The 25,563-nt window shown below is 42.1% G+C and overlaps 1 protein-coding gene across 1 annotated transcript in view; it reads left to right on the top strand.

The window, feature by feature from the left end:
• Positions 1–698: 698 nt before the first annotated feature.
• PKD2 (polycystin 2, transient receptor potential cation channel) overlaps positions 699–25,563 on the top strand; it is a 38,840-nt gene continuing 13,975 nt past the window's right edge. The window contains exons 1-7 of the mRNA XM_065405084.1: positions 699–1,146; positions 10,537–10,647; positions 17,011–17,144; positions 19,171–19,421; positions 20,186–20,410; positions 21,712–21,940; positions 23,951–24,121. Of these exons, the coding sequence (XP_065261156.1) occupies positions 699–1,146; positions 10,537–10,647; positions 17,011–17,144; positions 19,171–19,421; positions 20,186–20,410; positions 21,712–21,940; positions 23,951–24,121 (1,569 nt within the window). The remainder of the gene's footprint in view (positions 1,147–10,536; positions 10,648–17,010; positions 17,145–19,170; positions 19,422–20,185; positions 20,411–21,711; positions 21,941–23,950; positions 24,122–25,563) is intronic.

Genomic DNA, 25,563 nt, shown 5'->3' with positions numbered 1-25,563 from the left:
CTGTGGCAAAGAATTGTATTGTAGGCTCACCCCAAATGCTAAGAATGGCTTTGGGTGCAGCTCTCCCAGAAATACTGACAAACAAAGCAAAGCATCATCTTGATTTATTATTAGCGACTGACAGATCTACAGTACAGGGTCACTGAAATGACTGGGACCCTGCGCTGGCCAGGGATGATTTTTGAGACGTGTAGGTTTATGGTATGCGTGTGTTTGGGGGGGATGAGTGTGTCTGTGTGCATGTGCATTGCACCGGGTGTGCACACAGGGGCTGGATGGATGCGGGTGCAGGGGGGGGGTAGGAGGATGCGAGGGGTAAAACGGTAGATGGGGCACGTGGGTGTGGAGGGAGGATGTCGGTGTGTAAAGGGGTGCATGGGGAGGGAGCGGGGCGTGGGGGTCAGGAATGGGGCAGGGCTGGGGAAAGGGAGGAGGCGGTGGATGGCCAGCAGTGGGGGCGCGGGTCTGTGCCGACGTTTCTCTCCCCCACGCCCACCCTGGGCCGGGAAGGAAGAGGGACGGGAGGCTCTGGGGGCCGGACGGGGCGGGGCTCCAGGACGCGGCCCGGGCCCGGGGCGGGTGCTGGGGGCGGTCCGGGCCCGGGGGCGGAGCTCTGGGGGGGGGGGTCCTGGGGCGGCAGCAGCTCCCCGCGCGGTCCCGCCCCGCGGCTGCGGAGTCTGGGCGGCTGCAGCGGGCTGATGGCGGGGGCCGGGGGCGCCAGGGCCGCGCTCTCCTCCCCGGGCGGCGGCGGGGGGCCGCTGGGGCTGGAGCTGGAGCGGATCCAGGAGCCCGCGGGCGGGCCCTACTCGCCGCCGCCTTCCTCCTGCTCGCGGCAGGCCTGGAGCCGGGACAACCCGGGCTTCGAGCCGGAGGAGGCGGCGGCGGGGCCGGTGCTGCAGATGGAGATGGACGTGGAGTGGGGCAGCCGCGGGGCCGGCTCCTCCCCCGGCGCCAGCAGCGCCCGGGGCCCGGCCGGGGAGCCTGACAGCGGCCGGCGGCGGCGCCGGCGGGGGGAACGCGGCGTGGGGGCGGCTCCGTGTCCCAGCCCCGCCGGGGGGGACCCGCTGGCCCCACACCTGCCCCTGGACGGGGCCCCTCCGTCCCATCGCACAGCCTGGGCCAAGAGGCTGGCGCGCCGCTTGCGAGGTAGGAGCCAGCCCCGCTCTACGTCCCCCTCCCCCCCCAGGTTCTGCCCCCCCCCCCGCCCCATGGGCCCCCCGAGGTGCTGGGCCCCCCGAGGTTCTGCCCCCCCTCCTGCTCCATGGGCTGGGTCCCCCCCAGGTTCTGCCCCCCCTCCTGCTCCATGGGCTGGGTCCCCCCCAGGTTCTGCCCCCCCTCCTGCCCCATGGGCTGGGTCCCCCCCAGGTTTTGACCCCCTCCTGCCCCAAGGGCTGAGACCCCCCAGCTTCCTTACATTCAGTCCCTTAAGCCCTCCCACCTGGTCACCCCCCTGCTTCGAGTCCTTGCCCCTTGTGCTGGCCATTTGGAACCTTGTACTCCATTCCCCCACGCTCTGTAGAGCTCAAGCTCGTCCCTCTTTTCCTCCTTTCACTCCCATGTTGACCCCCCACACACACACACTCATACTCCTGTTCACAACCTCAGCCCCTTATTTTAAACTGCCCTAGCTCTTTGCCTTTCTTGCCTGTGCTGCTTCTCCCAGGTTGTCAGTTGCAGTGGATGTGTTGTAGGGCAGAGATCACACTGAGGAAAGGTAGGTCAGGCTGCACCCAGAATTTGCAATTGTATATGTGACCTTTTCTGGAGGCACAGGGCCCTCTACCCTGACACCAAATCTCTGAGTGACCTTGGGCCAAGTTGTTTCATGTCTCTGCCTCAGGCTCCCCATCTATATAATCAGATTGATGGGTACTTACCAGACAGAGGTGGTGTTGGGATTAATTACCTTTTTGTACAGTCCTTTGAAGTGCTGCCTAGCTGCCAAGTGTTGTCATTAGCTGCCAAAGTAAAAAGGCACTGTTGATACACAGCTGGCTTATATACATCCTCTATTTGTTACAGTAGTCTCAGTGGCCCACTGTAGTCCTATTGCTAAAAAAAATTGGCATTGCAGAGATGCTCACTGGGGTCCAGTTTTGTGGGGGAGAAGGCATGGGCAAATGCCCCACACTGTTTTTGTTTTTCTTGTTTTTTACAGTTGCATAACGTCAATATTCGTAAAAATTAAAAGGCTTCGGTATTTTAGACAGGATTTTTCTTCATTTCAAAGAAAATCTTTGTAACTGTAAAAGTGAATGGTGAATGGAGTGGACCACTTTTTCCATAAAGTTTGCAGCTAGATGGATAATCTGAACTGGTGCAAACTGGCAAATATTAGCTGACAAGAAGTGAACAAGTCTATCAAACTGTATTCAGTTTCAGGCCTGAGGTTTGCAAATCGGACAGTTGCTTGTCCATTTATCAATGACATCCCCAAAAAATTGTTTGATGTAAAAATATTCTGTGAATTGAGCCATCTCATGTCAAAATAAATGCACTGTATTTTTTTTATTATTTATTTGGATGTGAAAGTCAAAAGTGCACTGTTTCAGGTATGCAGCATGTACACTCTGCATAAATTTTTGTGAAAGGTTGCACAATGAAATAAGTTCCTGTTTTGTGGTGTGAGATTGAAAAGTGGACGGTAGTGCTTGATTACTGTATATAAAAATAATTATTGTTGTCTGATGGGTTTAAAGCCTTTAACATTGTTCCTTGAATGTAATCTGTTATCTGTGTGTGCATAGCTAGTGCTTGGAAAAGGAGCTGGCTTGATAGATGTAGAAAGTGAAGTCCTTTTTTTTTTAAACCAAGAAACAGGTACAGCCTAGGCAACTGTAATAAATTTCCCATACTCCCGTTCCGATATACTTCGCCATGTTTGTCTACCTTTAAAAAATTGTCTGAACATGACTGCAAGCACTTGAATTAGATGGCACAATACTGACCATGACTTTGTGATGATCACAGTGTTGTGTTATCTAATTTAATACTGTTGGCTCAATTGTGGTATGTGAAACAGTATTGAAAACAGTCAACACTACATTGGTATGATCAATGCTAGCATTAGAACAGTTTTCAATACTGGTTTGTGGAACCTGTTGATGAAAATGATTGACTGTACAAAAAAACACTTTCAGCAGCAGTTCATCTTTTAGTGTAGATCCAGCTTTTGTCCCCGACTAGCTGAAAAAGACATTTTATTCCTCTGCTAGTCCTCTGAACTATCCAGTTACCTTAATACAATTTTTTAATGATTGACCACTCCACGCTGGGAAAGGAAGACATTGCCTGCTGGACAGTTCAAACTTTGTCAGTGTATGCCCTCAGGAAATCTGTTTTTTAAAATACTCAATGATCCTACTGTACTACAGTTGAACTGGTTTTAGAACAAGTGGGAATATTTTTTTGGACAAGTCCTTCCACTGACTTGTACCACAGGGAGCTGGGCCTGAAGTGAAATTAGCATCTTCTGAGAGGAAGAAGTTGTCAGGAGAAGAGACTGCAAGATATGATTCTGTCAGCCAGGCTGTCTGGGAGATCAGTCTAACACAATTTTCTCAGGCAAAATAAGCAATTGGAAGGTGGTGCACCTCAGTCATTTAAAATTTACCTTTTTTTTGTGGTGCAGGCCCACCTTGAATCACCTGATCCTCTTGCATGCTGTCTGCTGGTGACTGATTTAGTTCTCTTTATGCTATTGGGTGTGATGTCACTAATAAAGTGCATGCTTTGTGGAAACTGGTGGGCCTACATTTTATGGTTTTGCAAGATAAGAAAATAAAAGGTAAAATTTTAAATTACTAGTGTGCTCAATATGTCCTCTAGCTGCTTGGGGCATTCCGCATATATGGATAGTGTTTTACTTTGTCAGTGTACTTTGTCATGTACATGTCCCTTTTGGAAGTAAAATGGTTTTGTTTGACCAAGTCTGAAATGTTAAGGTACAGATTGAAGGATGCTTACTACAGATAAACTGAACACCTTTATATCAAGGCCCAGTGAAATTCACTGCAGCATAACTTAAGGAACTATTCAATCTAGAATTGGAAAAACACACACTTATTTTTGAAGTTTCATGGAGAACAGGGATGTCACTGAAGAATGGAAAATGTAGTACTTTGTGTTAAAAGATTTTGTATGTTTAAATATAAAGTCAGTTATGCTGCAAAAGCATTAGCAGTGTGTTTTAAGTGTTGGTACATGCAAACCAGAGCATTAGATTAAGAAGATTCTCTGCAGTATCTGATGCATTGTTAGAATAAATAAACTGGTAACCGGAAGCACAGAAGGTAATAAGTAGGGGCCTACCAAATTCATGGCCATAAAAAATACGTCATGGACTGTAAAATCTGGTGTCCCCCCCGCTACCCTGTGAAATCTGGTATTTTGTGTGCTTTTACCCTATAATATACAGATTTCATGGGGGGAGACCAGCGTTTCTCGAACTGGGGGTCCTGACCCAAAAGGGGGGTCACTGCAGGAGGGTCACGGTATTGCCACCCTTACTTCTGTGCTGACTTCAGAGCTGGGTGGCTGGAGAGCGGTGGCTGTTGGCTGGGTGCCCAGCTCTGAAGGCTGCACCCCGCCAGCAGCAGTGTGGAAGTAAGGGTGGCAATACCATACCCTGCCATCCTTACTTCTGTGCTGCTGCTGGCAGCGGCTCTGCCTTCAGAGCTGGACTCCCAGACAGCAGCCGCTGCTCTCCAGCTGCTCAGCTCTGAAGGCAGTGCTGCTGCCAGCAACAGCGCAGAAGGAAGGGTAGCAGTATCGCAACCCCCCACACACAATAACCTTGCGACCCCCCCCCCCCCACAACTCCTTTTTGGGTCAGGACCCCTACAATTACAACACTGTGAAATTTCAGATTTAAAAAGCTGAAATCATGAAATTTACTATTTTTTAAAATCCTATGATCATGAAATTGACCAAAATGGACCATGAATTTGGTAGGGTCCTAGTGATAAGGAGTAGTCATAATGGGTTAAGAACATAATGGCCATGCTGCCTCAAACCAATGATCTGTCTAGCCCAGGGGTTCTCAGACTTCATTGCACCCCGACCCCCTTCTGACAAAAAAAAAAAAAAAAAAAATTACTACATGACCCCAGAGTGGGGACAGAAGCCTGAGCCCTGCCACCCTGGGGCAGCCGGAACCCGAGCCCTGGGCGGCGGGGTGAGTAGGGGGGCAAAGCTGAAACCCAAAGGCTTCAGTCCCAAGCGGGGGGCCTGTAGCCTGAGCCCCGCTGCCCAGGGCTGAAGCCGAAGCCTGAGCCCCGCCACCCAGGGTCGAAGCCCTTTGGCTTCGGCCCTGGGTCGTGGGGCTCAGGCTTTGGCCCCCAGCAAGTCTACAGCCAGCCCTGGTGACCCCATTTAAACCGGGTCGCAACACACTTTGGGGTCCCGACCTACAGTTTGAGAACCGCTGGTCTAGCCCAATAGCCTGTCTGTGACTGGCTAGGGCTAGATGCGTCAGCGGGAAGAAACAACATGGCAATTATCAAGTGATCCATCCTCTGTGGTCCAGCCCCAGCTTCTGGCAGTTGGAGGTTTAGGAACAACTGGAGCATGGGGTTGTGTTTCTGACCATATTGGCTAATAGCCACTGATAGACATATCCTCCATAAAAAGCAACAGAGGGTCCTGTGGCACCTTTAAGACTAACAGAAGTATTGGGAGCATAAGCTTTCGTGGGTAAGAACCTCACTTCTTGCATCTGAAGAAGTGAGGTTCTTACCCACGAAAGCTTATGCTCCCAATACTTCTGTTAGTCTTAAAGGTGCCACAGGACCCTCTGTTGCTTTTTACAGATTCAGACTAACACGGCTACCCCTCTGATACTATCCTCCATAAAGTTATCCAGTTCGTTTTTGAACCCAGCCTTTTGACCTTCACAACATCCCCTGGCAACAAGTACCATAGGTTGATTGTGCATTTGTAAAGAAGTACTTTCTTATGTTTGTTTTAAACCTGCTGCCTGTTAATTTCAACAGGTGACCCCTTGCTCTTGTGTTATGTGAAGGGGTAAATAATACTTCCCTATTCACTGTCTCCACACCATTCATGATTTTATCATATTGCCCCTTAGTTGTCTCTTTTCTAAGCTGAAAAGCCCAGTTTAATCACTTCCTTATCACTCCTTATATTAAGCTGTTCCATACCCCTAATCATTTTTGTTGCCCTTTTCAATTCTAATATCTCTCTTTTGAGATGGGGCGACCACAACTGCACCAAATATTCGAGATGTGGGTGTGTCCTGGATTTATATAATGTCATCACATTTTCTGTCTTATTGTCTATCCCTTTTCTTATGGTTCCCAACATTCTGTTAGCTTTTTTGGCTGCCGCTGCACATGGAGCAGATGTTTTCAGAGAACTATCTACAGTGACTCCCAAGATCTCTTTCTTGAGTGGTAATATCTAATTTAGACTCCATCATTGTATGTATGATTGGGATTATTTTTTCCAATGTGCATTACTTTGTACTTATTAGCATTTAATTTCATCTTCCTTTTTATTGCCCACTCACCCAATTGAGTGATATCCCTTTGTAATTCTTCACAGTCAGCTTAGAGTTGAACTATCTTGAGTAATTTTATGTTGGTTAAACAGGATTTGTTTAGACAAATTATTCATAGAGGCATACACAGAGTATGCCAGTGCACTTGGAAATATAGGTAGAAGTTATTGGTATACCAATATATTGGCAGAGTGGGTAAGTGCAGTAGCTTTTCATCTCTGGTGACTTGCATTCCAAATTCCAAGCTGGGTCAAAACAAAGTACTTTGAATTTATCCTGCTCTTTGTATTACAACCCGTCACATGATCTTTGCATGACTGCAATTGTCTGTTACAGAGAGGGCCAATATTGAGTAAGGAGATATTTTGCTGGTTAGGACTGAGGTATATTTGTAGAGCCAGGTCGGGAAGATCACAATCTTCCTCTTCTGTGCTAGGCCTTGCTTCAGTCATTGCTGTTTTTCTGTCGCTTTCATGAATACTAAATTCATCTACCTAGCGTTTTCCTTTGTTTTTCTTATTTGAATTTAATATTCTTAATCGTTGTTTTTAAACAAGAAGGCTGCTACATTTGGCACTTATTGGGTCATAGTAGTCATGAAGTTGATGCTTCACTAAGCAATGTGAACTTCAGGACATGTATAAGATTCCTCTTTTATGTTTGCTTTGTGAGGAGGAGATGTTGCTTGAGGATGGCAAATTTAGGGAGGGTGAGGTTTTATGTTTCTTATTTGCTGTATAGCTTAACTGTTTGCTGCTATATATTATGAGCTTGCTTTTGGCTTGTTTTGGTTTTTTAATTGTGTTTTTAAACAACTTAAGGGTGCTTACAGCTTTGGAGGTACCTTTTTGTTTATAAATCCAAATATATACAAGCTATTTAAAAATAAAAGGAAATACAGCAAAACCTGTGTGGCTCAAACAAATTCAATTTATTCTGTGCACAGATTTTTAATATGAGATGAAGTTTCCTTTGTTTTGTAGTTCCCTTTAATCACCACAACGTGACACCTCATCAGAATTCTTGTAATCTATGGATATGCCTTGCAGGCAAATAAATGAGAGTGGGAAAGAGAAGTGTTAGTTTGTGGATTTGATAAAAAATTGATGAAGTGAATGGTAGCTCACTTCAGCATGGATCAAAAGTTCATGAATGACTTTATATATCAGTAATGGGATGCTGAAAATGGTAAATTATAGCTAGAATTGAGATAATTTTGATGGTCCAGAGATGATTCCAGTCAAATCTTTACATTAAAATGACTCCCTGAACCTGCAGTATTCTTGATTATCTAGAATAATGTTTCTAAACCTGGGGGTGGTCGTGGGACAAGTTTAGGGGGGTCGCAAGCCGGGCCAGCATTAGGGGGTAGGCAGCAGGGCAATTGCCTGGGGCTCTGTGTCACCAGGGGCTCTGCAAAATTAATGTCCATGTTTCAGCCCTGAGCATAAGGTAGGGGGGTGCAATTTTTTCTGGTGGGGGGTGGTCACATTTTTTTTGTAAGTCCAAAGTGGGTCGCCAGCACAAAAAGGTTAAGAAACCCTGATCTAAAATAATATACTAGTAAAGTGGCGACATCAGTCCTAAAATCTCAGGCACTAAAAGAAATATAATGGCCAATAGAATCTGGATTTAGTTTATTGGTGAGCCTACTCCATGAGCTGGATTTTTCAAAGCTGTAATTTTCCGCTCCGTGCTGACTTACAATATTTCTCTAATATGACAGAATTTCAGTTAGCAAATATTTTGCTTGCTACATTTCTTATTGGTGACTAATGTACTGACAACTATACTTGGCATTCTTGGGCGTTTTATATGGTAAACTGCAGCAGCACTTATCTGTAAATTTTTCAGCCTTGGCTTTGAAGAACAAAGTAAAAAACAAAACAAAACCAAAAACCTAGTTTCCTTGTGGTAGAACTAATTCCACCTTTTTATTAATGTATATTAATGAAGGGTTGTTAAAGACTGAAAACTGAGAGGAAAGCTTATGCTAAAGTTATTACTCACTGTGCTGAAATGTCTTTTCCTATTTGGCTTTGTGGCTAGGTAATGTCTTGAATTGGTGTGCTTTAATGGTTTCTAAAAATATTTGCTCTGCTAATGCTTTTGGAATGAACCTTAACATTGCATGCAGATGGAAGGTTGTAGCTTTTATCATCTTTCTCTTCGCTGGGTGAAGCTCCCTTTCAACAGCTGGATCATTCAGATTTTACTCTTTGCAACAGCTGGGATTAAATTTTTGCTTCATAATCCAGTTTACCTTTGTTTTAATTTTCCATTGTTGCTGTTAAATTTGACTCCAAATTACTGTGATATCTCAAACATAAAACTTTTTTCTCAGAGATTTTCAGATAATTTTATTTCCATCCACTAGTGAACTAAAGGGAATTATTAAGGCTGGTTACCTAAAATACCTGAAAACTGAGAATGATGACTGTTTGGTTTTGCAGGAACAAATTGGGTTGTTTTTTCCACCCATCTTTTTCTCTCTGTCCTCCTTTAAACTTAGGTCATATTGGCTTGCTTTTCGGTTAAACAACAGTTGGCTGGAGGTAGCAATTCTGAATTGAACATCAACAGCTGTTCCAAGCTTCTCTCTGTTCCTTATTACTTTCCTGTTGTTAATATGATGATTGCTAATGCATTCTGTCCTGATAACATTTAACAATTGACCTTTTGGTGACACTTTTGTTTTTAATTTCCTTTGTTTTCTGATCCCCTTCGGGAGAGTATAGCAAGCTGAGGGCTTGTCTACACTGGCAATTTACAGCGCTGCAACTTGCTCACTCGGGGTGTGGAAAAAACACCCCCCAAGCGCAGCAAATTTCAGCACTGTGAAGCGCCAGTGTAGACAGTGCACCAGCGCTGGGAGCTACGCCCCTAATGGAGGTGGCTTTTCTGCCGCGACCACACAAGCCACGTTAAAGTGCTGCCATGTAGACTAGCCCTCAGTTAGGGGCTCTTGCATTGAATGCTAAAGTTTCTTAAGCAAGCTAGTGTCATAAACCCAATATTGGACCTAGATTCTTCAGCTAGTACAAATGCCCAGATTCCCATGGAAACTGTAGATCTGGAGAAGATTTTTGGCTCTGGAAAAGTGGAACAACAGTGTTTAAAACATTAATAGATGTCCTAACTATAGTTCCTTCTTGCACTGAAAAATAAGAAATATACAAAGCCTTATTAAAGCCTCTACTGCAGTGGTCCCCAAACTTTTTCCTTCACATACCCCCTTACCAGTTTCTCTACATCCTTTCTATACAGCGGTGACCAAAATTGGACACAGTACTCCAGCTGAGGCCTGATCAGTGCCGAGTAGAGTGGTACTATCACCTCCTATGACTTGCATGCTATACCTCTGTTAATGCAGCCCAAAACTGCATTTGCTTTTTTTTTTTTTTTTTTTTTGCAACAGAATTGCATTGTTGACTCATGTTGAGTTTGTGATCCACCACAACTCCCAGATCCTTCTCAGCAGTGCTGCTGCCAAGCCAGTTATCCAATTTCTACTTGTGCATTTGACTTTTCTTCCCTAAGTGTAGCATCTTACATTTGTCTTTGTTTAATTTTATTTTGTTGTCTATAGCCCAGTTCTCCAATTTATCAAGATCCCTTTGAATTTGAGTTCTATCCTTCAAAAGTGTTTGCAACCCCCCTAGCTTTGTGTTATCTGCACATTTGATCAGTATTCCAATATCCAGGTAATCAATAAAGATGTTAAATTAACTGGGTCCAGAAAAACAGATCCCTGTGGAACCCCACTTGAGACCTCCTTCCAATCTGACATTAATAGTTACTCTTTATTTGCTGCTGTTTAACCAGTTATGTATCCACTTATGTATCTGCCAAGCCCACATTTCTCCAGTTTAAAATCTTATAGAAGAATATGCAGCAAAAATTGTGTCATGGTTTGTGTCATGACAAAACTTATGCACACTTTGCCTCAATTATATCGGTAATGTGGCTAATATGTGATGCCTTATATGCATTTATGGAAATATTTATTTTTAAAGGTCTGTGGGGTACAAGATTGATGGAAGAAAACACGAGCAGAGAGAGATACCTGAAAAGTGTTTTACGAGAACTGATCACATATGTGATTTTCCTTGTGGTCTTGTGTGTCTGTAAGTACCATTTTCCATTAATTTTCAAATTTCTATACTAATTGTCTGTGCTGTGTGACCCAAGAGTGAACAGTGAGGGTTTTTACCCCAGGATGGTAGGAGTGTTGTCTAGTGATTAGGCCACGAGGCTGGTATTTAGGATACTTGGATTCTGTTTCTAATTCTGCCATTGGCTTCTTGCGAGAGCTTGGAAAAAATAATTTCAAACCGTTTGCCTCAATTTTCCCACCTTCAAAATAGAATAATAATACCTTCCTTTTAAAAAGTGGGAACTTTGGTAATAGTTATGATTCCTGTGTGTGCCTCTGTTTTGTATTGCTACATGGAATGTAAGGGTTAAAAAGCTGCTCTTGAGACAGAACAGGAGACATGGGGCGTTAGGTCATGTAACTGGGCTGTCATGAATGCATCCTTAAAGGACTGGCTGAAACTGACCCATATCAATGGAAGATCCAGAAAGACAATGGGAACCTCAAGGACTGAACAGTTGTCACCTATCCACAGGAAACTCTGTTGGGCGTCTGCAGGAGGAAGACAGTGGACCAAAAGATGACAGGAGGTTAGGGTAGGAGCAGGTCTTTGGGAGAGAAAGAATAGCTCTCACCTGGGACTGAGACAGGGATAGAAGCAGACAATAGCATGGTTCACAGGAACCCTGGTTTGGCCAGTATGGATTATGTCTTAACCATTGCCTCTCTGTGCTATCAAAGGACTTTCCACTGATGAATTTCAGTTGACTGATAAACCCTACTCTGTTTTGAAACCCTACTCTGGTGTCCCTGAAAATACTTGCTGAGGTGTATTGATCCCTGAAGAGGGCAAAAAGACTGTGAAGAGGGGTCTGTCTCATGGTGTGAAATAGGAGTTCTGGAGGCTCAGGGCAGGTCTACACTACATAATTACTTTGGTATAACTACATCACTCAGGGGTCTGAAAAATCCACACCCCTGAGTGATGTCGTTATACCAACCTAAGTGCCAGTGTTGCGGGAGAGCTTCCTCCACCGACATAGCTACCACGTCTTGTAGAGGTGGATTAACTGTGCTGATGGGTGAACGCTCTACTCCTTCCTACAGTGTCTTCATTAAAGTGCTACAGCGGTGCAGCTGCATCAGTACACTGCCCATGCAGTGTTTTAAGTGTTAACCTTCCCTCAGTCCTAAAGGCATTGAGGCCATGTGGCCTACCCTTGTGGAAGAATTGGGGCCCCTTTCAGGTTCTGGCATGCTGAGAGGGTTCCTCCAAGGGACTGTTTAAAAGCTGGTGCATAGCACAAATCCTGTGTATCTGTCGCCATTGAATAGTGAAAGGCATGAGCTATTGATCACAGTCAAAAATTAAAGTTTAGAAAGTGTCTGAAAAGGTCTGATTTTTATCAATTAAGACAACACCAGATATCCTTAAGCGTAAAAGTTCCTGTAGTGGTTGAAAGACTGGCGGTGGTAGCCTCTTTAACATTTTTTGACTCTCTCTCCATGTGCACATAATATTGAGTGTCCTAAACAGGCTTGCAGCCTCATGCATGCTAATACACAGACGTAAATCTTGGGTAAAGTATGTGGTACTAAACATTGGCACAAGATAGTGAGTAGATGCTCAGATATCAGTCTTATTTATAGGGAAGTTTACCTTTACTTTTACATAAAAGTAAAGGTAAAGAAATCCAAAGAGGCAGATATTGGAATTTCTAATACATGATGGACAAGGTGGGTGAGGTAATATCTTTTATTGAGCCAACTTCTGTTGGTGAGAGAGACAAGCTTTTGAGCTTACAAAAAGCTGCTCTTCAGGTCCTCTTCAGCTCTGTGTAAACTTGAAAACTTCTCTCTCACCAACAGAAGTTGTTGCAGTAAACGATGTTACCTCACCCACATTCTCTCTCTTGTCTGGAACCAACATGGTGTCACAGTTACCACAGGTCCGGTGCTTTCGCACAACTCTGTATCAATCCCAGGGAGGGCCCCTTTAAAGTGTTAACCCCCCTTTGGGTTACACTCTCTCACTGGGGTAAGCCCCTTGGCTTCAGTGCCTCCTAGGACCGCACTTCTGAGCGTTCAGCATGCCTGCCTCACTCACTCTGAGAGCTCCCCTCAGTGGATCCACTTGAACTGGACCCTGGGGCAGACTTGCACAACCAAAGGGAGAAATGCAATCCCGACCTCTTTAGTCTAGAGCGACTCTCAGACAGCACTGTAAAACGGAAGGATTTGTTAAATTTCTGGAATACCGCATAAGCAGTTCTTCAGTTAGCATAGAGAGTGGGAAAGTTGCAGCCAAGTCCAACTGAGTCTGACTAGAGCCCAGGGCCCTCTTCCAGCCCCCTGTCCACAAGTGCCCCTACTTCCAGCAGACCACACTTAACTAACCCAACCTGCTCTTCTTCAGTCCTTTGTTCCTCTTACCAGGCAGACATCGTCACCTGACCATCCACCTTAGCTCTTTGTTCTCCAGCTGGTCCGAACTGGCTGGCTTCCTGCAAGGGGGGGGACAGCAGTCCATGTTCATTATTTGCTAGACACCCAGATGTCCATGCACTGTCTTCTGGGTTCTCGGAGGGGGTGGGGGGAGAGGGGCAGGCAGCTAGGCGACAGTGACGCTGGGATCTCTGCAAATAGTCATCACCCTTTCCCCACCACCTGGTTAAACATGCAGCATCCAAAGTGCTATGAGAAATTCCCTCTTCATCACACATGGCTATAACAACACTACACGTAATATATCACACCCACACAGAGAGAATCTTAGTTCATTTTAGTGGTTATCCTTTGGGGGGAAGATTAATGAGTACTTTTTTGTGTGCAATGTAGGATATTTTAGAACCCTAGAACCATATTCAGAATACATGCTGGGAGGTCTTCTACATTAGAGTTTGTGCTGTTAGCATATTGTGCTTTTACAATGGAAGCATCAGAAGTAAAAACATTCCTTTATCTAAACACTGAAAATGTTAAAGATATTTTTTTTAACTTTTAACAAAAGTGTTTTAGGTTTTTATTAAGTCATCATGATCTAGTTTGTAGAATAAACTCAAGTACAGATTCCTCTTAGTTATTGAGGCAAAATAACTTTTTTAAGGATTTTAGGCAGCTGACCAAGGTTGTGGGAAATAATATAAGTATGGTATTACATAGTGCTTGGAATTATTAGAGGTTCTGAATATAATTTTTTTTTAAATAAAATCTCTCCAAAAATAATCTTTTTAGAGTTTCATTTCTAATACTGTTACACACAAAGTAGCTCATTGGAATATAGCATGTGCAATGGCTAAAACAGATACTTGGTTTTTCATATGGTCTAGTGGTTCAAACATAATGCAGGGAAACGGGGCGGGAGAGGGGGTCCTTGTTCTGCTCCAGACTTCAGCCTTGCAAAACAATCATGAAAATTTGCCAACCTAAACATAAAATCTATTCACCAACTTTCCTCATGGTGGTGGTGATAAAACAAATCTTTTACTTGCCTAGCAAAACAATTACTTGCTGCCGGTTAATATAATTCTGGAAAGCTGGCATATTTTTTATGCTCTTTATTTTTAGCACTGGCAATAAATCCACAATTTAATATTTTCAGTGCCTCAAATAAAATGCCAATGAAAATTTTAAACTAAAATATAAAGTTGTAGCTTTGAGACCAAGTATGACTTCTTTATCTACTCTGGTATTTTCCTTAAATTTTTAGTACCAGTAGTACCATACCATTAGCATGTCAGGTGAAGTAGTGTAAACGTGGTACCAGCATTTGTATCACTGTGTCATCTAACCCTACTCAGAACTAGTCTAGATGATACAGTGGTAAAAACCCCAGTGGACTTTCAATACTAGCACCAGTGGAAATGCAACAGTGAGAGATTTACCAAAAAAAAAAAAAGCCAGGATATACAAGGCCTTGATGTAGATCTACAGTTTATTTCCCTGCAGAGTTTTAGCACTGCTAGAAGATATAAATGTTAACAGATCCGTCAGCTGAATAACTTGATGCAAACTCGCATAAAATGTTTTTGCCTGCAGACCATTTAACTACAAATGTTTCATGCACAATTTTCCTTTCAATTTTTTTTTTTAATGGAGGAGAGGGGAACTACAGTATTTTGAAAATTAGTATAGCCCTTTGTTTCAGTTAAAAAGGCATTTTAAACATTTGTCTCTTCCACCCCCCCCCCCCTCCCAAGCAGTTTGCTCTTGAGTTTTCACAGTTCAGTATGTCCTGCAATTATTGTTTGGCATAATTTGGATGGCCATTTTTCAGTACAAGAAAAGAAAGAGAATTTCGTATGTACTAGTATTTTTAAATTAATAGATTGACTGAAGGTCAGTGTCCAGCATTAGCAATTCATACACTCACCATACAACATAGAAGAAAAGCTTGAAGAAATAGTTCTTGTTCTTTATCTAAAGAAAATAAACAGTCTTATTTATAGGGGAGTTTAACTTTTCTTAACTCTGTTTATACTATATAGTAGTCAAAGGACTCTGTCACCACAACAAGGTTAAAAATTGGTATATAGCCTGGACCTAATTCCATCCCTCAAAATGGGCTGTGGTATTGGACTTTCCAGGGTTTTAACAGTGTCCCTGTAACCAGGTTAGGCACTGTCCACCCATTAACTTTAACTATGCTATAACTGGATCTCCCAATGTGCTTATGTTTATAGTTGTAGTGTTGATGCAGTCTTTAAGTTGGGGGCCTAATTCTCTGTTGTGTCAGTCTTTTCTGGTGGCTGTGCCCTGTTCACTCCAACTGGAAAGATGCTATTATACCATAAGCGAGGGGCCAAATCCTACCTTTCCTGATATGCCCTGCTATTAGATATCCTGTCCCTTTCCTCTGTCTTCTCCTCATTTGAGCTTTTCTGGGGTTTTTTGGCCTTCCTTGCCTCACCCTTTCACCTGCCTCATCCCTCCAGAATGGCACCTATGCTGCTGCTTTTGCACGTGGCCCTATTTTAAAGGAGTGAGGAGAAGCAACGGATGCACTCTTAGGCCCTGATGCAGCGGTGCATTTAAGTGTGCTTAACTTTGTGTATGAGTAATCCTATCCCTATGCAGCAAAGCATATAACTGCATGAGTAAGCATGTGCTCAAGTGCTTTGCTGAATAGGGATGGGATTACTTAAATGCTTAAATACATTGTTGAATCAGGAATTTGGTCATTTTCAATGTCCGTTCCTAATGGTGCATAGAGGAAGCAGTATGTCTACGAGCAGCCAGTGACCATTGCCTCCTCTGTGAATAGTCTGCAGTGTTAGAGAACACTGCATCTGCTACTACTACTACACTTAGCAACTCCAGTATGGCTTGTAGAAGTAGAGGGTAAAACTGACTAGGGGTCACATTGGTATCACTCTGCGATGGGAGAAATGCAATGGGCAGGAGCCACAGCACAGCCTTACTACAGGGAAACGTCAAATGTTCGAAGGTGATGGAACACAACTCCTGCAATTGCTTTAGAAATTTGGCAATCTTTCAGCTGTTCTGTGCTATGCTAGTAGCAGAATCTGACTGAGCTAGCATATCCAGCATTGGAAGGATTAGCCTGGTTCAAAGGAGATTATTCTAGTGGTATAGGCCTGATTTAGAGAATCCTATGCCACTTCCATCCCTGCGGTGGGCTGCTCTAACTTTTGACTAGGGATTGGTCCTGAATTCCATGACCCAAGGATCAAAGAAACCAAAGTCATCTTTCCATCCCGCTATAACTTGTGCTATATGGTTCTCAGCCAAGGACTTGGTCCAATAGGAGCAAAAACTAAATCCGTATTCAGGGTTTTCTAATTAAAAGATCTTTTAAAGTTACTGCACATATCCTTTTGCTTACCAATTATTATTTTAGAAGTTTAATAATAAATACCTGTAATTATAAATAATAAGCTAACTCAAGAAAGTGGAGTTTTAACATTGAGTATTTTAAAGCTGATTGACATGTCTATTCTGTATTCCTTTTACACTAAGGGTAGGTCTACACTGCAGTTAGCCACCTGCAACTGGCCCGTGCCAGCTGGCTTGGATTGCAGCCCGAGCTCTGGGACTCTCCCACCTCTCAGGGTCCTAGAGTCGGGGCTCCAGCCCGAGCCCCAATGTCTACACCTCAGTTAAACCATCCCTTAGCCCTAGCCCCATGAGCCCAATTCAGCTGGCACAGCCAGCCACGGGTTTTTAATTGCTGCGTAAACATAGCATAAAATCACGTCGGAGTGATTAATGGTGATTATTGGGGGCTTGGTGATAGGGAAAAGCTTGCCTTATGTTTTCTCCTATTTAGAAATGTTAACATTTCTGTGTAAAATACAATTGGATGTTTTTGAAATAAGCGTTTTAAACGTGGTTCCCTCTTTTTCTCCTCCCTACCAAAAAATGTCTCCTGCAGTGACTTATGGGATGGTGAGTTCCAGTATGTACTATTACACTAGGGTAATGTCACAGCTCTTCCTGGAAACGCCTTTATCGAAAATGGAGAAAACCAATTTCAAAACCTTATCCACCATGGAGGACTTCTGGAAGGTGAAGGGAAAAAAATTATCTTATTGTCACTATAAATTCGTTATTTTTCCCCCTCTGGACTCTCAACTTTAATCTGTAAATATCTCTTAAATTCGCCATCATAATCAACAAATGCTCTTAGGTCTGGTCTACACTTTTGCCAGTACTGTACAGCAATGTTGCCTGGGGATGTAATAATTTTTTTTGTTTGTAACTACATTTTTATTCTAGTGTAGACACAGTATCCACAGAGTGCAATTAAGTGCTTTGCTACTGAAGCTTATTTTGTTCAGCAAACTGGAATAAGCTATATGAGCAAAAACATTCTTTTGTCACTATAAGCTGCATCTACACTAGGAGGGTTTGCTGGTATACTACACCAGCAAATCTTTGTAGTGTAGACAAGGCCACAGTTACTAAATGCAATCCATTACAAGTGTTGAATTTAGGAATCTAGATGTCACAATGGATTAACACTTGCTAGATTCACTTCTAGAACCTGGATTTAAATCTTAGTTCAGGTCCCGAGAGAGAATATATTTGGTTCTGATATACTAATACAGTTACTTATCAGGCCTGGACATTACTGACCTAATAGGTGACACACCTGTAGAGTTGCTGATGTGTGTTATATCAAGTGTTGTTATTAGGAGTCCTGTTGATTTCATTGGTACAATAGAACCTCAGAGTTACGAACTGACCGGTCAACCACACACCTCATTTGGAACTAGAAGTACACAATCAGGCAGCAGCAGAGACAAAAAAAAAAAAGAAAAAAACAAATACAGTACAGTACTGTGTTAAATGTAAACTACTAAAAAAGAGAAAGTGTAAAAAAAGATTTGACAGGATAAGGAAATTGTTTCTGTGCTTGTTTCATTTAAATTAAGATGTTAAAAGCATTTTTCTTCTGCATAATAATGTTTTAAAGCTGTATTAAGTCAATGTTCAGTTGTAAACTTTTGAAAGAACAACCATAACGTTTTGTTCAGAGTTACGAACAACCTCCATTCCCACAATGTTCGTAACTCTGAGGTTCTACTGTACTACTTGCGTTTCAGGCTAACTATATGCATAATTCTTTGCGACATTTGGGCCTTTGTTTGCTGATCATTGACCTTTCACTCATTCTGAGCCATTATCAGTCCTAGTCCTGCAATGTGCCGGTGCAGTAGTCTTGCATCGACAGGGTGTGGCTGTAGCAGTCTGCCCAAGCACGACACATAGCAACCCTATGTACTAATTCTTGCACCGTGTATTCAGGAGCAGTTAATGTACTAAAAATAATTAGAATATTTCAATATACCAAAATTATTTTGTATTCCTTCCATATCCCAGAAAACACGCTAGTCTGTAGACTGAGTAAAAAATTTTAAAATGACTTTTGCACTTAAGCTCCTAAGTTCCATTGACTTTTAAAGGCTCTTAGGCGCCTAAGTGCCAAAGTCAATTTTGAAAAAAGACAAGCTCCTAAGTCATTTGGGCACTTTTGGAAATTTTACCTATTTAAGCCTACTAATAATTTTTCATAAGTCACTTTGATATATTTTAAGTTGCATATTTCTTATTTTTGTAACTCAAGCAGCCACATAGATTTTTGTATCAAACATGCAGAACAGTGCTTTAATGACTCTCAACTGCAAAGAGCATAAATATGAGTGAAGAAGAGAGCTGCATGTAGCTGAATTCATGGTAGCGTTAGTGGGAATGTTTTCCCTAGTGCAGACATGGCCACAGAGGATCGCTCCATTTCTAAAAACTCAGAATCCTTCATTCTTACTCTCTTTAATCCTTTGCCCAGTGAACGTAGCATAGTTATCATACTTCTGATCATGGTAGGTTGGGGAAATCCCTTGGAACCCATCAACAGTTAGCCAGAGGACTTTTTGCTAAGTAACTTTATGTAGCAAGAATTTTTTCTGTTCATAGACAAAAACTAACAATCGCAATATAAAACACATCCTTGGCAGGAGTGGAGGTGTATAAAACTACTGAGTGTTGGCTCTGAATGAACTTAGCATCCCTAACATTCTTTCTTCCTCCTCAGTTCACAGAAGGCCCTTTGCTGGATGGTCTGTACTGGGAGATGTGGTACAACAATAAAACCATGGCAGAAAACAAAAGTTTCATTTATTACGAGAATCTGCTTTTGGGGGTGCCTCGTGTTCGGCAGGTGAAAGTGAGAAATGGGTCATGCTCAATACCTGAGGATTTAAAAGATGAAATTAAAGAATGCTATGATGTTTATTCTGTTGCTAATGAAGATACTGCTCCTTTTGGGCTCCGGAATGGAACAGCGTATGTATTTCTCTCGCATCCACATAGCCAAGTGTGTGTGTTCTGCAATTCTGTGGGCGTTTTTAGCTGATTCTCCAGTGATATCTGGTACCTGCCAAAAGCAACATCTTAATTATTGCGTGTTCTGCATGTAAACTCTTCCTTTACAGTTCAATCTAAAACAGTTGTCAACTCTCAATTAGTTTCTTCCACCTGTATGAAATCAGTCTATTGGTTCTGTAGAAGACTCTGTTCTTGGCCTTACTGGTTTAGGTACATCCAAGTCTGCTACAAACCGGTATTTCCATTGCCTAGAAATGCAACGTGATCTAAGCATGACAGTTGAAGCCAGAAGTCTCGACTTCTAATTCTGGATTTTACTGCTTACTCACTGTGAGTCTTTGGTTAAATTGTCTTCCCCATGCACAAAGTGGAAATACTACTTGTCTCCCTCACAGTGGTGTTTGTAAATTACTATATGAAAATGCTGCTTTTCATTTCACTAAGAGAATACAACTCCCTGTGCCAATTGAGAGTATTCTGTTGTCAAGACATAGTTAATTTACTGTGACTTGTCATTATCTATCTTTACTATTAATTTTGTCTGTTAATATCAAGAGACCCTCTAGTGCTTCTTTCCAGGTTACAGATACCACAACTTTCTTATTAATATCTCTTAAAAAAAAATCCCAATTGCTATAATTTACGTGATCAAGCTTTTGTATATATGCTGTTACATATGAAAAGAGTAATTAATGTATTCTTCTCTTGCTGTCTTAAACTAGTTGGACTTACACCAATGAACAAGATTTGAATGGGAGCAGCCACTGGGGGTTGATTGCCTCATACAGTGGGGCTGGTTATTATCAGGATCTGTCACGAAGCAGAGAGGAGACAGCCGCACAGATTGCTAACCTTAAGAAACACTTGTGGCTGGATAGAGGGACCAGAGCAGCCTTTATTGATTTCTCTGTGTACAATGCGAACATCAATCTATTCTGTATTGTCAGGTATTTATAAAACTTTGGATAGCATGTATGTTCTCTCAAATGACATTGCACAAACAGTAGATATGGGATCTGCTTTATTTTGTATCATGGGAATTGATCAATATGCACTGAATCTTATTATGTAGGTGAAGTGAGAGCCTCTTGGAACGTTTCAGCAAAAGGAAGAGTTATTTGTATTGCTGATGATTTTCATCCCAAATGCTTACATTTGGATAGCCCTTGGAGTTGGTTAGCATCTACTGCCCTCGGGGTGTCACTAGAAAAGATACCTGAGTATCCTGTCCAGCACGTCCACAGAGCCTAGCCACCTTTCTCTTGTGTACTACTTCCTTCTAACTGACCATTTTGAAATGTCAAATGTGTTTTTTGTTTTTTTTAAGGTTTTTTCCCCCAAGTAACTCCTGTTTGAAAAGAAAGTATGAATTTCTCATTGTGTTCGGTATTTCTGTCCACTATCACTACCAAATATAGAAACACTTTGTACATTTGAGAAAGATTAGCTGAAGGCAGTATAGCCTGGGTCAGAGTCTGAGAGCATCTTTTTGATGTTGAGGATGATTTATCCTAATGAGTTAAGGAACCATGTAGCTACGTGGAATGGGAAGTTTATATTCTGAAAGATGTACTACATAACTATGCTTTGTAAAAATCAGGATTTTTCCGTGACTTTAAAAAAAATCCCAATATTTGCTTTAAATTATATTTATAAATGCAGTTACCAAAACGATCTGAAATCAGTGACTCTGTTCCAAAGAGACAGTACTGGGTCTTAAAATAGTTGCACACAAAAAAAATCCTTACATGTATTATTAACAGCTCCTACAATTATGAAAAGGCCAACATTTTTTAAAATTGCTGGTTGAGGTTTTTTGTATTACATTTAACCTGGAAAGTGAAACTAGACAGACCAACTTCATCTCCTGGTACTCAGGTTGCAGACAGTAGGGACCAAAGTTTAAAGTGTGAGTGCAACAGAAGATGTCTATGTGCAAATTAGGGATTTGTGTACATACAATCTTGCCTTATACAACGTCTTGTGTGTGTCACCTGAGTGCAAAATTGTGCACATACTTTAAAATGTTACCATATAGGAATTTCTAAGTCAAACAATTTCCATCCTTATTAATTTTAGCTCTAAAAAAATTTAAAAATGAAAACCCATGAAAATGTTTTTCTACTACTGTTAGATTTTTGTAAAACTTCCTGCTGACAAATTTTAAAAGTCCAGGCTTATGCTGCTGAAGTAATTTTCAGGGTCTGGTCTCAAACATACTATTTTTGTTTTCTTTTTTAAAATGCAGGTTATTAGTGGAGTTTCCAGCAACTGGAGGCCTCATTACATCTTGGCAGTTTCAGCCAGTGAAGCTTATCCACTACATTTCTACTTTTGATTTCTTCCTGGCAGCCTGTGAAATAGCCTTTTGTCTCTTCACCCTTTATTATATTGTAGAAGAGATCTTGGAAATTCGCATCCATAAACTGCATTACTTCAGGAGTCTCTGGAATTGTCTTGATATCCTCATCATTGTGGTGGGTAATGCTTCTGGATATGAATCTTTACGATATTCTAGTACTGCTTTCTTTTAAGCGTTTTTCTGGAAGTGTTCTGTGCACTCAGCACTAGTAGCATGGGTATAGGGGACAAATGTGTGCTGAAGGGGACAGTAACCACATTCTAATTACATGATTTCAGTGAGATTACTCACGGCAGAAGGTACTATTCAGTGTGAGAAAGGGTATCACAATTTAGATGATTATGTATATTTTGCTGAATTTCCTTGATTCTCCTATTCAGTGGTATCTTTAGGAGAGGATCTGAAAGGATTCTACTGTGTACAGAGGGATTTTTAGCATCTCTCAGGTTTTTAACCTCCTTCCCTCTGTACAAAGCTATTTTGAAATAATTTTCTTCCAATGATTCTTGAAGCTGCAGGGACAGCCATGAGGAGAGGAAACTATAACAAATTCTGCTTTACCGTGGCTCTCCCATACTTCCGGACATCAAATACCAGCTGATGCAATGATTTTTGAGTGCCATTCCAATGACAACATCCTCTGCTTTAAAGCCAACACTTTGGGGCACTTTGAGAGAGGGTGTGGGTGTCTGAGTGTATTTGCAAAGTAATACTAACAAATCTTAGTGTTTTTATTCCGATATTTAGCGAGCTAATAACAAGTTTTGAATGACATTGCTTGTTACTTGCCAACCAGACCCAAGTGCCAGAGTGTGTAGTTGATTGCACAGCACAGCCTGCACCAGCATGATTTCCATATAGTACATGTCAAGTTTGGCTTCCTGATAAAGTAGACAGAATGTTCTCTTTGTACGGGGTGAAAAACTTAGTTTTGAACTTCAGACTCCTGTGTAATCCATGATGTAGAGCACTGTGCTGGGGTTTTGCCAACTTTGCTTTATACAAAAACATTTGCTAATAATGTAACGATTGAAATGCGCATGGTACCAGGAGCCAGCAGCTTCTGCATTTTTATTCTAGACTCTGTTTCCGTGTTCTCTAGCTCATGCAGAGGAGAGGGCTGAATTCTATGTGTAATTATGGTCCATGGGCCAGGGTACAAATTCAGGACTATATGCTCCCACAATGCACAGTGCCGTGTTCACTGATGTCATTAAAAGATTTTGATGATCAAAGGTGGAAGTTGACCATCATGGTAGTAGCTAAACATGTAGTTAGTCATTATTTGTTCTGTGCATTATTGGCGCTTCATCATTCAGTGAGAAAATTTGCTCCCTCTTTAGGCCACCGTTATTCCTGCCCTTAATTTCTCTTCCTCTTCTTTCTCTCCCTGGTCTTTGTGAATCTCCTCTGTTCTTTTCCCTTCTCTGCATTTCCTTCCCTCCAGCAACTCCCATTTTCCAATCCCAGTGGGGTTCACTCCTGAAACCGTTGTCCAGTCTATCCGCTAAAATGATCAATATAGGGACAGAGTAGTTGATCTGATTCATTGTATCAGGCTGTCTGCAGCCTTAGGCAGACGTTAATGCATCGATTTAGGGTACGTCCAGACTACCCGCCGGATCGGCGGGTAGTGATCGATCTATCGGGAATCGATATATCGCGTCTTGTCTAGACGCGATATATCGATCCCCGAACGCTCTCCCGTCGACTCTGGAACTCCACCAGGGTGAGCGGAGTCGACGGGGGAGCCGCGGCCGTCGATCCCGAGCCAAGTCGAAATAAGATACGTCGACTTCAGTTACGCTATTCCCGTAGCTGAAGTTGCGTAACTTACATCAACACCCCCCCCCCCCCAATGTAGACCAGGCCATAAACTATGCTCATGTTTAGAAGGTATTCGGCACACAGGAGGGCTAGAAACTTTATTTTAAATGAAAGCTTTGATTCTGAATGTCCTGCAGACCACAATAAACGTCATGTGGGCTGGATCTAGTCCGTAGGCACGGATTGTGCTTTTTTTTTTTTTTTGGAAAGGCCAGTGTGGTAATCTATTTATGTAGTGGCATTTAAAACCTATTCAGTCAAGTGTTTCTTATTGTTTATGTATTTCTTTTCTACTCAGCTATCAGTAGCAGCTATAGGAATTAACATGTATAGAAGGTCAACAGTGGACATGTTACTGAAGAAGCAGCTGGAAGATCAAAACGCTTTCCCCAATTTTGAACCTTTGGCATACTGGCAAATACAATTCAACAACATTGCTGCTGTCACTGTGTTTTTTGTCTGGATTAAGGTAAATCCTAATACTTCAGATTGGAATGAAGCTCTTTAACACACATGCTAATGTAACTGCAAGAAATATCTTTGATTTGTTTCTGCACATTGGAAACAACCAAATGCATTCCAGGCTTGCTCACGTTTCTGCTGAGGCTAACCATGGAGAATTTCAGACCAAAAGCATAGCTTTGTGCAAGTGAAAACAGGGCTATAATCTTGAAACCTAATTTTAGAAAAAAGAATCAGTGAATATTGCTAATGCTAATAGTGCTCACAGTAAATTATATGAAAAAATCAGTCTAGTCTTGTCATTCCTTGACCCAGTGACAAGTCACTAGCCCTAATTAGTTCCTGTTCTCTCCCAGCCTGGTGGAGCTGTTGCCCTTTCATCAATCCACCCATATACAAAAATCCTATAATGTTAAGACATGGATAGTTTCTAAAACACATGGATTCCATGACTGCTGTGTTGAGGCTACATACTCATTAGTGTTAAATATGATACTTTTGCTTTCCCGGAGTCTTCCTTGTCGCCTTTCACTTTGTTTTGTTTTCTTCCCTTTTTGTAGCTTTTTATGATTTAGTCAAAACTGACATATCAGCAGCAAAGACTTAAACTAGGGCAGCTGGTTTAAAACTGTTTTCTGTCAGACCATTTCTATGGAATGTTAGGATAAGAAGACTAGCTTCGTTGAACCAGTAGCCATTTAATAACTAAGCTTTACAATGGAGCAAGTTCATACCTCTACTTGTGCTGTTTTAATTTCTCTAGGTAAAGGCTAGATAATATTGGCAGTTTTTAATGCTGAAACTATTTTCACAACTGACAGGCCTAGAAACTTTTTAAAAATGGGTATAGACTCTAATAATGACACCCTGGGGTTCCATGTTTAATGTGTTTCAGTGATTTTCACATCATGTGTGCTTGGTTTACAAGAAAAAAAAAGGTCTTTCCTAACTCTCATCCCTGACAGTTTATCCTAGGATCTGAGAGTCATGCTGGGTTATTCCTTCCACACGTAATTGCTAGTATTAAAGTTTATTTGGGCTGAATCAGGCCCTCAGGGTTGCACAGGTGTCACAATCAGCCCTCAGTGGGTTTGCTCATGTACAACTCACCAGAACTAAAGTTAACAATTCTGCTGATGAATGAAAGAATAGAATCCAGCTGAGTCTTAGCAGGGCTGAGAGAAGTAAAAACTAGTAACAATTTAACTTGTATTACTTAAAATTAGTCGATATAACTCTGAATATGCCAAGAGAGCTGATTTCTTGAGTAAGAAGGTGCTATATTTGTAGTCACTTTTCAGAATAGAACTGCACTTCAGATAACTAGATTTTAGAGCAGCGATTTCCAACCTGGAGGGCACAGGGATTTCTGAAGGATCATGTGGGGCTGCCACTCTATATGTTCCTAGCTTTCCTTTCCCATCAGTGGCACCGTATAGTGCTGCAATT

The sequence above is a fragment of the Emys orbicularis genome, chromosome 5 (genome assembly GCF_028017835.1).
Source record: "Emys orbicularis isolate rEmyOrb1 chromosome 5, rEmyOrb1.hap1, whole genome shotgun sequence".
Taxonomy (NCBI): domain Eukaryota; kingdom Metazoa; phylum Chordata; order Testudines; family Emydidae; genus Emys; species Emys orbicularis.
The sequence above is the reverse complement of the archived record's forward strand: the minus strand, read 5'-3'. Positions and strand labels throughout refer to the sequence as shown.